The 15,421-nt window shown below is 35.6% G+C and overlaps 1 protein-coding gene across 1 annotated transcript in view; it reads left to right on the top strand.

Moving 5' to 3' along the window:
- The window catches only part of adcyap1r1b (adenylate cyclase activating polypeptide 1b (pituitary) receptor type I), a 41,124-nt gene extending 26,038 nt beyond the window's left edge, over positions 1 to 15,086 (top strand). Inside the window, exons 4-14 of the mRNA XM_067373365.1 lie at positions 3,067 to 3,177; positions 4,090 to 4,190; positions 4,367 to 4,464; positions 5,828 to 5,960; positions 6,254 to 6,407; positions 6,499 to 6,559; positions 6,676 to 6,745; positions 6,843 to 6,934; positions 7,031 to 7,160; positions 8,037 to 8,078; positions 10,236 to 15,086. Of these exons, the coding sequence (XP_067229466.1) occupies positions 3,067 to 3,177; positions 4,090 to 4,190; positions 4,367 to 4,464; positions 5,828 to 5,960; positions 6,254 to 6,407; positions 6,499 to 6,559; positions 6,676 to 6,745; positions 6,843 to 6,934; positions 7,031 to 7,160; positions 8,037 to 8,078; positions 10,236 to 10,424 (1,181 nt within the window). The 3' untranslated portion in view covers positions 10,425 to 15,086. The remainder of the gene's footprint in view (positions 1 to 3,066; positions 3,178 to 4,089; positions 4,191 to 4,366; positions 4,465 to 5,827; positions 5,961 to 6,253; positions 6,408 to 6,498; positions 6,560 to 6,675; positions 6,746 to 6,842; positions 6,935 to 7,030; positions 7,161 to 8,036; positions 8,079 to 10,235) is intronic.
- The last annotated feature ends 335 nt before the right edge of the window (positions 15,087 to 15,421 follow it).

Genomic DNA, 15,421 nt, shown 5'->3' with positions numbered 1-15,421 from the left:
ACAAATTGCAAAGAGTTTGAAGTTATCATCATCTACAGTGCATAATATCATCCAAGGATTCAGAGAATCTGGAACAATCTCTGTGCGTAAGGGCCAAGGCCGGAAAACCATACTGGATGCCCGTGATCTTCGGGCCCTTAGACGGCACTGCATCACATACAGGAATGCTACTGTAATGGAAATCACAACATGGGCTCAGGAATACTTCCAGAAAACATTGTCGGTGAACACAATCCACCGTACCATTCACTGTTGCCGGCTAAAACTCTATAGGTTAAAAAAGAAGCAATATATAAACATGATCCAGAAGCGCAGGCGTTTTCTCTGGGCCAAGGCTCATTTAAAATGGACTGTGGCAGAGTGGAAACTGTTCTGTGGTCAGACAAATCAAAATTTTAAGTTCTTTTTGGAAAACTGGGACGCCATGTCATCCTGACTAAAGAGGACAAGGACAACCCAAGTTGTCATGAGCACTCAGTTCAGAAGCCTGCATCTCTGATGGTATGGGGTTGCATGAGTGCGTGTGGCATGGGCAGCTTACACATTTGGAAAGGCACCATCAATGCTGAAAGGTATATCCAAGTTCTAGAACAACATATGCTCCCATCCAGACGTCGTCTCTTTCAGGGAAAACCTTGCATTTTCCAACATGACAATGCCAGACCACATACTGCATCAATTGCAACATCATGGCTGCGTAGAAGAAGGATCCGGATACTGAAATGGCCAGCCTGCAGTCCAGATCTTTCACCCATAGAAAACATTTGGTGCATCATAAAGAGGAAAATGCGACAAAGAAGACCTAAGACAGTTGAGCAACTAGAAGCCTGTATTAGACAAGAATGGGAAAACATTCCTATTCCTAAACTTGAGCAACTTGTCTCCTCAGTCCCTAGACGTTTTGCAGACCGTTATAAAAAGAAGCGGGGATGCCACAGAGTGGTAAACATGGCCTTGTCCCAACTTTTTTGAGATGTGTTGATGCCATGAAATTTAAAATCAACTTATTTTTCCCTTAAAATGATACATTTTCTCAGTTTAAACATTTGATATTTCATCTATGTTGTATTCTGAATAAAATATTGACATTTGAAACTTCCACATCATTGCATTCTGTTTTTATTCACAATTTGTACAGTGTCCCAACTTTTTTGGAATCGGTTTGTATCATCTTTTACAATGAAGGCCCTCGGAGTCAGAAAGGCTGAGAACTGCTGCACCAAAAGGTCCTATGCTTGAAAAAGATTGACGATTGAACCCATGTTTTAAAGGAAATGGCACTAAAGGCTTTGGAATAGAAAAATCCATCCTTAACATTCTAGAATTTTCCTTTTATGGAACTACAAAAAACCCCTGAAGAAATAAAGTGTTGTAAGTATTGTTAGGTATCTTTGTTGCAGACTGTAATAATTCAAAAGACAAAATGTTTGAGTGCTTGGCTTGAGAAGCAGAGTGTTTAAAACACTTGCTTGGCCTTTTGTTATTATAAATGTTTGACATTTACGCAGACCACCAAGAAGCAAATGTCAACCTTGCGTTGTTTGAATTTATGCATATAATTTAGAGTAAACACTTGGGCAGTTTATTACGTTGCAGTGAAGGCTGTTGTGTGTAAGCTTTACTAAAAAGAATGTACGGATACAAATGGAATGGAAACAGAACATTTCCAATACTGTAAATAACTGTAAAATGACTAGATTTTAATGAAGTCTTTGCAAGAGTGTCTGGGTAATATTTTGAAAGCACTATGAAAACATTCTATTATTTGCAGCAGAGGAGAAACACAGCTGGCAGATGCTGTCCTGTCCATGTAAATCAAGATCAGCAGTCAACACACACACACACACACACACACACGATCTCTTTACTATTTCTCTTTGGATACTTAATCCTTGATGGAGACGATAAGATGCTTTAGCATCACATGGTTCACTGCGAAACTCTCTTTTCCCCCTCAATGAAGAGGGATTTGTCGAAGAACATTGCCAAAATAAAAATAGATAAAGAGATAAATAAGCATGCTCATATAAACAAACACACAATAAAAACGTGGGGATGAGTGATGCTGACGTCATTAGATTATGTGTAAAGAGAGAGAGAAAGAGGGAGTAAAACAAAAATAACAGAGATTAACATGGCTAAAGTTTCTAATTTTTCTAGCATTTAATTAGAAAAACAAATTATTCATTTAATTATCGAAAAAAAAAAAATCTTTATTTATATGTATTTTCAAAATTTGAGCCTTTTCTTCAACATTATAGACCTCGTATACACTATTTTGCTAAAATGCTGTGGCATTGTTTTGATTGAATTCCTACAATCTATCTCCTTATTGGAGCAGATGGAAGTCTATTTTTGTCGCTTGTCATTTGCGCTGATTTTCACTGAATCATAAGAATGGCTGTCAAGTAGCACACCTAAATATATCTTAAACTAGGCTGTTCTATTCTCAGGTGCCGTAAATACCCCAATAAAAACTGGTTCAGAAGCAGAGTTACCACAAAACTTTACAGTGTTTTTTATACAACTGCTATGACAAATTTCTCAATACTTAGGTCACATTTTTAAACTCTTCACACAGCTCTCCTAACTTTTAGCTCGGCACAGCAATCAATTTCACATTTAATGTAGTAAATTGCTGTCTTGTTCAATTTTGTATTATGCTAGGATTTGAAATTCAGATAAACAGTTTTGAAAAGAGTATGTAAACGTGCAAATAGGTACATAGAGTTGTGTTGGTGTTTGTGTCTGAGAACTGTATTAATGTAATTTGAAAGATGTCGTCATTGAATGTATTTTGTGCCAGAGAAGTGATAAATGATCCACAGTTTAGCTCACATAGACTGATGTTGTATTCACTGTGACTCACAAGAGTTTTGAAAAAGTGACCCAAGTATTGAGAAATGTGTCATAATTATTGAAAAAAAAAACACAATATTGTGATTTTAGCCCAGCACGTATTTATTTATTTTAACTATACTAGTTATATTTAATTCTAATAGTGTTAGGCAGAGATTTCAACTATAGTTATGATGTTGCTCCATGTTTTCTTTTTTAATTCTCTAGTATGCCGATGGATGTGGGACAACCTTACTTGCTGGCAGCCAGCAAAAATTGGTCAAGTGGTCTGGATGCCCTGTCCTGAGCTATTTGAAGTCATGAGTGAAGAAAATGATGGTGAGCATATTGAGAAGAGTTTTGAGTATATTGAGTCAGGTTTTTGCCTGTTAAAATAAAATGGGACATAAAATCATACACTGAAGGAGGGAATCAGGCCTTATCTAGAGACCAGAATATCATAAAGATCGAGGGTTGGTCTCTTGGCTAGTAAGGAACCGTCCAAAACACCCCAGCAACCCTGTGATGCACTAGAAACCACTCAGAATACTTCAGCTACCACTTTGGAAAGCACCTCAGCATTCTTATCTTCAGAAAAAAAAAAATCCAGAAGTCATGAAATTAAAATTCTGTCATCATTTACTCACTTTCATATTGTTCCAAGCCTATATGTATGCTGAACACATAAGAATACTTGTGGAAGAATGCTGATAAACAAGGTTTCGGTTCCCCACTTCCATTGCATTTTTTTTTTTTTTTTGTCCATACAATAGTCAATGGGAACCGAAAATGTTGAGAAACCAACAAATATCTACTTTTGTGTCCCACAGAAGAATTAAAGTCATACAGGTTTGAAATGTCATGAGGAAAAATAAATTAATTTTATTAAATTTATTTATTTTAGTACTATTTATTTATTATTTATCAATGTTTGGAATTAGTTAAATTGATCATTTTTATATTATCAGTTGTTATGTGCTTTTGCCATTTTTATTTGCTTTTTATATTCCTATTTAGCTTTATTTTTATTTCAGTGTTATTTTAGTAATTTTAGTACTTCAACTTACAGTAAACTTATTTTATTTCAGTTAATTGCCAGAGCAACATTTCTAATTTGCGTTTTAAGTTTACATTTTTCATCTATATTTATTTGAGCGTCGATCAGCGAAATAACAACACTGCTTGTTAACGATGTTTATTTGGTCTAATTTTCTCTAAGAAATGCATTGGATTTTTTTGCACCTTTTGTAGAGTTTGGAAAGGTGAGTCGTAACTGCACTGAGGATGGCTGGTCGGAGATGTTCCCTCACTACGTTGATGTTTGCCCTTTTAATGAAAATGGAACAAGTCCAGTAAGTATCCTTCACCTTTCCTAACCCTCTCAGCCTCTAAAGAAATCTCTAAATATTATTATTATTTTTTTTTACTGTATTTAGTGTAAAGTGTGTTCATTATTGAGAAATGGGCTTTAGTGTATCATGTTTCAATTAGCTGACAGGTAATTAGCATTTCTTCTCTTCGTTCGCAGGACATGTACTATGTGTCTGTAAAGGCTCTGTACACTGTGGGCTACAGCACCTCGCTGGTGTCTCTCACCACTGCCATGGTCATTCTCTGCAGGTTCAGGTGAGAGGTCAGAAAAAGGTTATGAGCCTTCGTTTTATTCTCAAGCTTCAGAGGAAACTAGAAATGTGTCTTAGTGTTACATGTTTAGAAAAAACACCTGCATATCATTAATAGTGATGTTTCACTAACAGTCATTTTGATTCACAATTATAAATTATATTTGGGGCATAATTATTTAATAAGCTAAGCTATTGAGCACTAAATCAACATATCAGAATGATTTCAGAAGAATCATGTGACACTGCAGACTGGAGTAATGATGCTGAAAATTCAGCTTTGCATCACAGGAATAAATATTATAATAGAAAACCATTATATAAAATTGTAATATATTGTTGCTCAGCCATAAATGCAGCCTTGGTGAGCTTAAAAGGATAGTTCACCCAAAAATGAAATTTTGTCATCATTTACTCCCCCTCAAGTTGTTCCAAACCTGTATGAATTTCTTTGTTCTGCTGAACACAAAGGAAGATACGTAACCAAGAAGATCTCGCCCCCCATTGACTACTATAGTATTTTTTTTTCCTACTGTGGTAGTCAATGGGGGAGAGATCTGCTTGGTTACAAACATTCTTCTAAATATCTTCTTTTGTGTTCAGCAGAACAAAGAAATTCATACAGGTTTGGAACTACTTGAGGGGGAGTAAATGATGACAGAATTTTCATTTTTGGGTGAACTATCCCTTTAAAGGTGCTAAAGAGGATCTTTTCGTTGACTGAGAAACCAAAGACTGTTACTGAGTTTTTTAAAATGAGCGCATGTGTAAGAACAACCCCCCTCCTTCACAGCTAATTTCGAGGGAACGCCTCCCAAAACTCATGCACAAGTGTTTGTTTACCACCGGCATTCGCTGCGACTTGTCAGTGGATTCATTATGTCTGACTCACCGCAGGTAACTCATAATCTGCAGTTGTTACTCCTGTCTGCTGACAAAAACATTGCATGCGGCGCCTGTGGAGTGTGGAAAGTTACTGGAGCGCGCAGCCGCGCACGTCTCTCACAAGAAACGTAATGGCAGTAATTGACAAGCCAGAGAGCCAATCGTTTTTACGCGATGATCGCGTAAAAAATTGGCTGATGTTTTTAAGGCCCTACCTCGTGCACAGATGATGTATATTAATATTATTCCTTTCAGTGCACCTAATAAATAGTCTTTTATCAGTTAGTAAAGACAGTTTCAAGTAATATTGCAAAAATGTATAAAACAAAACATCCTCTGTAGCACCTTTAAGAGTTTTCTTTCAAAAACATTTAAAAAAAACCTTGCAAACCCCAAACGTTTGAATGGCAGTGTACATATAGGATGTGTTTTTATTAAATTTTAATGTAATATTTCTTTATTGCGAATGTCTTTACCCTCAGGAAGCTACATTGCACCAGGAATTTCATTCATATGAACTTGTTTGTGTCCTTCATCCTGAGGGCCGTCTCAGTCTTCATTAAAGACGGCATTTTATATGCAGAGGAGGACAGCAACCATTGCTTTACACACACCGTGAGTCTCAGTCTCTCTCCCCTTCACATCGCACACAAATAACCTAGCAGTCATGGTGATGGGCCCATTAACATCCCGGGTTGCCCATGTCATTTCTTTGTGGAAGGAATTAGTCTCAGAATGACACAGTTGTGTTGCTGTTATGTGCTTTAATTTGCTCCAGATAATGAGTTCTCTGTAGTCACCTCACAGTTGCTTTTTGCATGGCCAACTAGCTAAATGTGCTTTGAATGTTTCCCTGTGCTCTCCCGTTTTTAAAAGGATAGTTCACTCTAAGTTTTTTCTTTCTGCAGGTGGAGTGTAAGGCGGTGATGGTATTTTTTCATTACTGTGTTTTGTCAAACTACTTCTGGCTGTTCATCGAGGGCTTATATCTCTTTACACTACTTGTTGAGACGTTCTTTCCTGAGAAAAGATATTTCTACTGGTACACCATTATTGGATGGGGTACGACCCAAAATTACACCCATTAACACATATATACAAGTGTTTGCAAGTGAAATGACTGAAGTTTATTTCCTTTGCCCATGTTTTCCAGGAACTCCAACAATATGTGTGGCAGTCTGGGCTGTCTTAAGAGCTCATTTTGATAACATTGGGTATGATGAAGGATTTATTTATACTATCTATGTAATACTATCTAATGTTATTTAGTAAATTAATCAATGGAGGAAAAAAAAGGTCATATTGGATAAATATCTGACATTGCCTGCAGTTGCTGGGATATTAATGACAATGCTGCCATCTGGTGGGTGATCAAGGGTCCTGTTCTCGCTTCTATCATGGTACGGCTAGTAAATATTCGATCTCAAAAGACTTTTGCTACTGCAGTATTGTATTGATTCAACAGGACAGCATATCTCTTGTCTTTTTTACTCACAGATCAACTTTATACTCTTTATTGGCATCATTATAATCCTGGTGCAGAAGCTGCAGTCTCCAGATATTGGAGGAAATGAGTCCAGCATTTATTTGTTAGTCATATACATATTGTTTTTTTATATTCCCATTCCTAAGATTAACACCATTACATGCAGTTGTGGAATCACATGATTTTTTGTGATTGACAGGCGTTTAGCCCGCTCCACTCTTCTCCTCATTCCCCTATTTGGAATCCACTATACCATATTTGCGTTCACACCAGAAGATGTCAGCAAGAGAGAAAGACTCGTGTTTGAACTTGGTCTTGGTTCTTTTCAGGTATTTTGCTCTCTCAGATATGACATTTCAAATACTTGCACTGACTAGCAACATTTTTGATTTGTACACTGTATTGTGTATTTTGATGGTTAATATTAGATTTGTATTTTAATTATTTGTAAGGTCAAAGTCAGTCCAAAGTCTGAACTGAAAAAAGTATTAATTTTTCAACTTTAACTCATCTGATGTTATATTATTAGATTAAGGGTGCTAAAGAGGATCTTTTCGTTGACTGAGAAACCAAAGACTGTTACTGAGTTTTTGAAATGAGCGCAGACGTAAGAACGACCCCCCTCCTTCACAGCTAATTTCGAGGGAACGCCTCCCAAAACTCGTGCACGAGTGTTTGTTTACCACCGGCATTCGCTGCGACTTGTCAGTGGATTCATTATGTCGGACTCACCGCAGGTAACTCATAATCTGCAGTTGTTACTCCTGTCTCCTGACCAAAACATTGCATGCGGCGCCTGAGGAGTGTGGAAAGTTACTGGAGCGCGCAGCCGCACTCGTCTCTCACAAGAAACCTCATGGCAGTGATTGACAAGCCAGAGGGCCAATCCACGCACGTCTCTCACAAGGAACGTAATGGCAGTAATTGACAAGCCAGAGGGCCAATCGTTTCCACGATAATCGCGTAAACGATTGGCTGATGTTTTTAAGGCCCTACCTCGTGCACAGATGATGTATATTAATATTATTCCTTTCAGTGCACCTAATAAAGTCTTTTATCAGTTAGTAAAGACAGTTTCAAGTAATATTGCAAAAATGTATAAAACAAAACATCCTCTGTAGCACCTTTAAACAAAATTAAAACTGGATAAAGAATTTTACCGTTTTAAGTTATGTTAAAAACTATTTTCATTTCTTTCTTCTCAGGGTTTTGTTGTAGCTGTTCTTTACTGCTTTCTCAATGGAGAGGTAAGTCCTTTATAAAATGCTATTGAAAATTAAAATAATGTCTGTGATTTGAAAAAAAAAAAGTCTTGTTATTCACACAGAGTATGAACTGATACTTTTGGTAACATCTCATTCTGGTTTAGCATGGGGGGGAATTCCGGTTACCACACTTACTAATGGATTCCCTATTAAAAAAAATGAAGATACATTTCCAATAGATTTTTCTTTCAAAAAAATGATTAAAAGATTAATATGAGGCAGAAGTACAGAATGTCACATTTTATTATTGGCTGTTTCAACACAAAATGTTTTATCAACAAAGATGTACAGCACTTTTAGAGTTTCATCCCACAGCTTAAGTATTGGGACGGTTTAACTTAAAGCTACTGTAAAAGTGTAAAAGCTAAAATATTTTATTGTAAATCCCTTTCAAACAATCACAGGAGCGAGTCTGTGACCCATAGACATCACCAGACTCTTGGTTTCTCACAGTTGCTTGTTTTGGGGATTTTCTGCCTTTAGTCTCCTCTTCAGCTGGTGAAATGCATGTTAAATAGAATTTAAATCCGGAGATTGACTTGAAATGTCTCGTTTGGAATGTCCTGAAAAAGACAGACCACTTGCAGGCTTCAGTAACCGACAACGACCAGTGGTGTGTTTGCCAAAGCGATGGTCACAAGTCGTTATAGGAGTTCAATGGGACTTACGACCATAGTTGACTAACGATGCTTTCAGGAAACACACCCCAGGTCAGCTGAGAAAATCAACAGCTGTTGATGATAGACAAATGACAAATGCTATGAAAAAAACCTCAGTAAAATAACTGTCAGTAAAATCACCAGCAACCTCCAGAAAGCTGGGGTGATGGTCTCACAATCTGCTGTTCGCAGGAGACTTACAACAGAACTACGGAGGATACACAGCAAGATCAAACATCTGATAGAGTAGAGCTTTAGAACAGAGTTTTATGGACAGATAAAACAAATATTAACCTTTATTAAAGTGGGAAAGCACAAGTTTGGAGGAAAAAAAAAAAAACTGCAAATGAGTGGCAGTTTGTATGGTGGAGGTAGTGTCATGTAATGGGCATGCATGTCTGCCTCTGGAACAGGCTCACTCATTTTTATTGATGACTTATTCAGTGATGGCAGCAGAAGAGTGAATTCAGAAGGGTACAAAAGAATCTTGCCTACCAGTGTTCAAGAAAATGTCACCAGACACACTGAGAAGTGCTCCATATGGCAACAGGACAATGACTGGCAACACAATCAAGGAGTTTATCATGGTAAAGAAATGTTGGGTCTTAGATTGGCCAAATCTCCAGATTTAAATTCTATTTAAGAAGCATTTCAACAGCTGAAGAGGAGACTAAAGGTAGAAACTCCCCAAAACAAGCAAATGTTGAAAATGGCTGCATTAAAGGCCTGGAAAAACATTTCAAAGTGTGAAACCAAGAGTCTGGTGATGTCTATGGGTCACAGACTCGTTCCTGTGATTACTTGCAAGGGATTTACAACTAAACAGCTTTTACACTTTTACATTTTACTTTAAGTTAAACCATCCCAATACTTATCCTCACATTAGGCAGAGGGATAGTTGGTAAAACATTTTGTATATTATATATATATATATATATATATATATATATATATATATATATATATATATATATATATATATATATATATATATATATATATATATACAAAATTGTGTGTATATATATATATATATATATATATATATATATATTATATTATATTATACAATACACACACACACACGATAACTGGAATATTTTCAATAACTAGAATAAGAAATTGTATATAAAACAATATTTTCCTCTGTTGTAAGCCACTTTGTATAAAGGTATCTGTGAAATAATTGTAAAAATATTTTGTTATAAAATGTATAAAAATTATTTTATTATATAATTATTATAAAATATTAATTTGGTTATGATTTCTAATTTAAAAAAAAATGCATTCTGTTTGTATAAAGAAATGTCTCTGGATGCCCTTTCTCACTGCAGTACTCATTACACCAGCCTTATGTGTAAATTATTAACCAGATGATTTAAAATTCAGGCTTGTCCATGACCAGCATAGAAAGAGATCTGCAGATGTTCTCCTGTAGGATCCAATCAGTTTAATAACCCACTGAAGTTTCTCCCCAAAGGTGCAGTCAGAAATCAAGCGAAAATGGCGCAGCTGGACGGTGAACCGCTATTTTGCCGTGGATATGAAACACAGGCATCCGTCCCTGGCGAGCAGTGGTGTGAATGGGGGCACGCAGCTCTCGATCCTCAGCAAGAGCAGCTCACAGATCCGCATGTCCAGCCTGCAGGCTGAAACACCAGCCACATGAGGACTGAAGACCAAACTCCTCAGAACTAAAGCTACACAATCTACGTCAACATCCAAGTCCTGTTTCATCTACATTAAAGTCTGTATTGTGTCGGTTGAAGCTGTAATACCTGTCAACCGTCCATAGATGACAGGCTCTTGCTGTGGTACTCTGAGGAGCTCACAACCAATGATCTATTCTGTGCCAAGCAAACATGGATGCTTTTGTTGTGGCCGTATTGGATTTGATCTGAACTGAAAGGAATTACAGGCCAAGGGGAGGCAATGAATCCATAGCAATCCAGTGTTGGGAGTTTTCCATCCAGCAAGCTGAAGGTCTTGAACAAGGTGGATACATTGTACAAATCGATATTACAAGTGTCTCTCATGTTTTCTTTTCTCTGTCTGTGAAGATTTGTGGCAGTTCGAGATTCTCAGTATTTCACTGACAAAAAAATATATCAGTTGAACAGGATGACGACAGTCACCGGTGTTATTGTAATGGGATGTGCGACTTGAAAAAGTAATTTTTTGAAGAAGAAACCACATTTCCCACAGGAGCTTAATCAATAACTGAGTCCCAGTTCCCAATACTAATTTGATATGTAAATATTTTCATAAGTTGGAACTGTAGAATGAAGGATTGCAAAAAAAAAAAAAAAAATCAAGACAAATGATGACACACTTTATTTGGTGGACATGCATTGTGGATGGTTCTTGGGCAGTGCTGAAATCTTTTACACAGTCATGTGACTTATTTACAAAACTAACATTCGCAAAGCAGAACTAGCATTTAAAACCTCCTTAAAACAGTAACTCAACTTGTTTTCATGAGTGGATTCCCCTTGTACTTCATGTGCTTTATTTTTATTTATTTTTTTACAGCCGCTATACAGAAAATGTCAATTAGAATATAACAATGCAACAAAGCTCATGCCACAATGTTTGGCATATTAAAATATTACTGGATTATAGCTTTGTCATATCCCCCCCCATATCTCCCCACTTATCAGGTGTCAGAGTGAATTTACAGCAAATAACTATGAATCTTTACACTCATATCAATGAATAAATTCATTTTTACTTTTTACGCTAAATTTCTCTAACATTACTGTTTGAAAGTTGATAATTGTCTAATTGCTTTTCTGACTCATAATATTTGATATTTTGCTCATTTTGTAATTTCATTTTATAAATGCATTTGCAAATAGAGCACTTTTAAGATTCCAAAGATTAATTTTTGGATATTTGACCCCTTAAGACGTCATTTGCCGTACTAGTTTGCAGTTTTTTGCAACTGATGTCACTGTATACGAAGATGGTTTTTTCTTCTTCAAAGTGCCTTTTTGTTGCACAAAAGAGACAATTGTTTGATTTTAAAACAACAAACTGCAACATATAGTTTCATCCCTCTGTGAAAGTGCTTTTATTATGCTTGAGCAAACCAAGAGGCCTTCAAGAGAATTCAAGCTAGCTTCTTTTTCCCCCTTTGGCATAACTTTCTACAGGCCTTTTGTTTTTTAGCATTACAAAAAGAAAATCAAAGTTCATGTCATGTTATTTTGATATAAAAAAAAACAATTCCAAAAACGGAGAAAAGCTGATTTGGGGAATTTGGGAAGCAAACAAACATCTTGCATACATGATCATGATACATTACAGTTTTTCCTCCCCAATTTATGAAACTGTTTACATTTCTATATATATTCTCCCTTTGTGAAGCATTTTTATTGGTGTTTAAACAGATCTATAACAAAAGAATTCCTTGTTTTTCAAATAACTGCAAAAAGAACATGCACACAAAGTCAAAAATAATTTAATGTTTTATATGATCAATATTTATTATATACAACAATATACTGTATTATAGATTATAATTATTTAGAATTTGAATTTAACTAAGTGGAAATTTTAGTGTTAATAATAATAATAATAGTAATTATTTAAATGTGATAGATCTAAATTATGTCAGGTTAGAATTCAACCTAAGTGGGAACATTTTCTAAGATGGAATGACTTTGATTCCAATAAATGTAATTTTAGCATATGACAAAGAATTGTGAGTAGCCAACAATAAACCTAATAACTGTAAAAAAAAAAAAAAAAAAAAAAAAAATCTTTATATTCAATTTAAACACTGTAAAATGTTTAAACACTGTATCTTTAAAGGTACACTATGTAACTTTTAACAAATCTGCATGCATTTTGCGGAATATTGTTTTGGTTGTGCTCCGACTGTGTGACTGTGCGGATGAATATGACCCTTCACTATAGATAATGCTTTAAAATGAACTGTTAGAGTGCTACATATTGCAATTTATCTGTTCAATAAAACACCTTACCCACCTGAGTAATAAAAACGCCATCTCAGAATCGGTTTTACAACATTCCAAATCCCCCAGTTCTCGTCATCTCTTAAAAGCAAAGCCAATGTTGATTCTTGTTTTATTACAAGCTCTGTCGCATTCTTTTTGCCAACAGACTCTCCTCTGTTAAGCGGTTAGAAGTAGTGCTGTCAAAAGTACTGACCATGAAATGTTGAGCGGATTCGAAACACCTCTGATTGACCATTGTGTTCACATGCTCAACACACATATATGTGATTGGCTACAATGATCAACGCTTCAAAAACGTGTTGAAAATAGACATCAATGATGCTCTTCACCGAGCGCTTACACAGATACTGTACACACGGGAGCGTTTGAAAGCAGGCATCTATCAGTGGACTGGTCCTGCTCCCACTTTCAAAATGCTTTCAAATCACTTTCAAATTCAAACATTTCCATGTGCTTTCAAATGGTTGATAATTGTGGCCAATCACAGACATATCTGATGAGTGCGTGAATACAAAGGCCAAACAGGCGTTTACGAATCCGCTCAACAGTGCTCAAAGCGTCATATTTTTCAAATTTCAGTACAGACTTGGTATCGTGGTCTGTACTTTTGACAACGCTAGTTCGAAGTTTAGCATGCTCCATATCAACCCTTTCAGACTCTTTGTGACAACTTCTCGCAAAAACCATCCAGACAAGTCTATAACATAAACACTTACAATAAGCTTACCATAGTAAAACAAAAACACATTTTGGAAGAAGAACTGATGGTGTATTGACTAAATTTTTGTTAAGTTTGAAAAAAAAAAAAAAAGTTACATAGTGTACCTCTAATTCCGTGACATGATCAGTGTGTGTTAGCATTACACTCTGCTCAGTGCTGTCACATCGAGTAAACAAGCTTCAGCAATACTGTACATTTTGGACACTTTAAAGCAGAGAAATAAATCTGTAATACTTTAGTGTAAATGTCAAAATAACTAAATAGCGTGTCATTTCACAGAATGTAGGCTACACAGAAGTTTTATTTTAAAATTGAGAATTTTACATTTAGTTTTCAATTGAATTGCTACTAAAGAGCTCTTGCTGATAATGTTGTTTAAACGTGTCGTTTCTCAGCATCGCTGCCTATTCCTCTTAAACGATGCATGCATTTCCTGTGATCTAGTGTCTGCTAAAGCATACAAAGAAAGTGGGTGGCTTATTATTCTGATGTACAGCAATATTGTCGTTTCAAGAGAATACCACAATGACAAAAATAAGTGAGTGTTACTGTACCTACAGGGCCAACAAGCATGTGCACTTTCTTGAAAACACATCATGACTATTTTTAATATATCCTGTTAATTATTACAGTGATTTTTGTATAATATATTAAGACCATTTTAAATGGCATACTTTGCTGTAACAGCTCTCTAATACCTCTTATTTACAGTAGTGGGATTGCAGTGCTGGCACAGATTCTCCACAAACTTACCCATAACTAGTAAATCTGCACATTTTATACCTCTTACAACATTCAACAGAATCTATTGACCTTTCAGCACATGTGCCTGCAAATATCACTGCAGATTTCCACTACTGATGACCAGAATATACATAAAAACAGGTTGATGGTAAATGAAGTAAACTGTCAGCGTTACACGGGTATAGAGATGAAAATGTGTGGGGTTTTATATTTTACGACACAGACATTTTTTTCCTTTCTTGTGAATTCAAATTGTGTGAAAATGTATGATAAATAATATGGTAGGTAGAATAAGCTATGGATGTAGATGTAATATATAAAATGTTGTTTTAAGAGATTTGATTTGTAATAGAGGGGTATAGTACACTTAATGTCACTTCACACAAACTACATGTGGAAACTGAGTGTTTCTTACTTTTAACTCAAACATATCACAGAAAAGAGAAATACAGTATTTAGAATACTAATATTAAAGTGGTTTTGGAGACTTGTAATGACAGTAGATTTATTGAATGTTCTAGATGATGTTAAATGCAGCTAAACTTGCTTTTGTGGACAGTTGCTTACTTTTTATGCTTTTCTTTTTCATTGTGCATATTTTATGTCACTGATTGTGATGTAAAATTGTTTTGTTGGATGTATGTAAGGTAAATTTTTGTACATTGATTTTGAAACATCATTAAATGTTTTTGACAAGTAAAGTTGACATTGCAATTTTCTTAAAATCATCCCTATCCATAAAGTAAATATGAAGGCAGTAAATGTAGATGTTACAAATGTATTAATGTGTCTTTAAAGATGATTATGAATGATTATGATATTTTTTATATACAATGTAAACATTGAGGAAATATACAGTAACAAGTGCATCTGCTTTGATCAATTAAAGGAGAAATGCTGCAAAATTGTTGCAATTTAACAGGTCATTTACATGACAACATTTTTAACAAAACTGCAAACTTTTTATGGATTGTGGCCATTCATTTACACACCAACAGCGTTTTGTACTGTGTTTCAAAGTACAAGTTTTTAAAAACAATATCATTATTGTCTCTGTGTCAACTACAAAATTGCAAATTTGTGAAAAAAGTGATCGTGTGCATTCATATTATGTGTTCAGTCCATAGACGCGTAATGTTCCCTTACAAAGTGACATCGCCACCTACTGGCCTGGCATGCATAATACAGCATCTTTAGTAATTTTCTCGGGTCTGTGTG

Source organism: Chanodichthys erythropterus, chromosome 21, assembly GCF_024489055.1.
Source record: "Chanodichthys erythropterus isolate Z2021 chromosome 21, ASM2448905v1, whole genome shotgun sequence".
NCBI classification, from domain to species: domain Eukaryota; kingdom Metazoa; phylum Chordata; class Actinopteri; order Cypriniformes; family Xenocyprididae; genus Chanodichthys; species Chanodichthys erythropterus.
The sequence above is the reverse complement of the archived record's forward strand: the minus strand, read 5'-3'. Positions and strand labels throughout refer to the sequence as shown.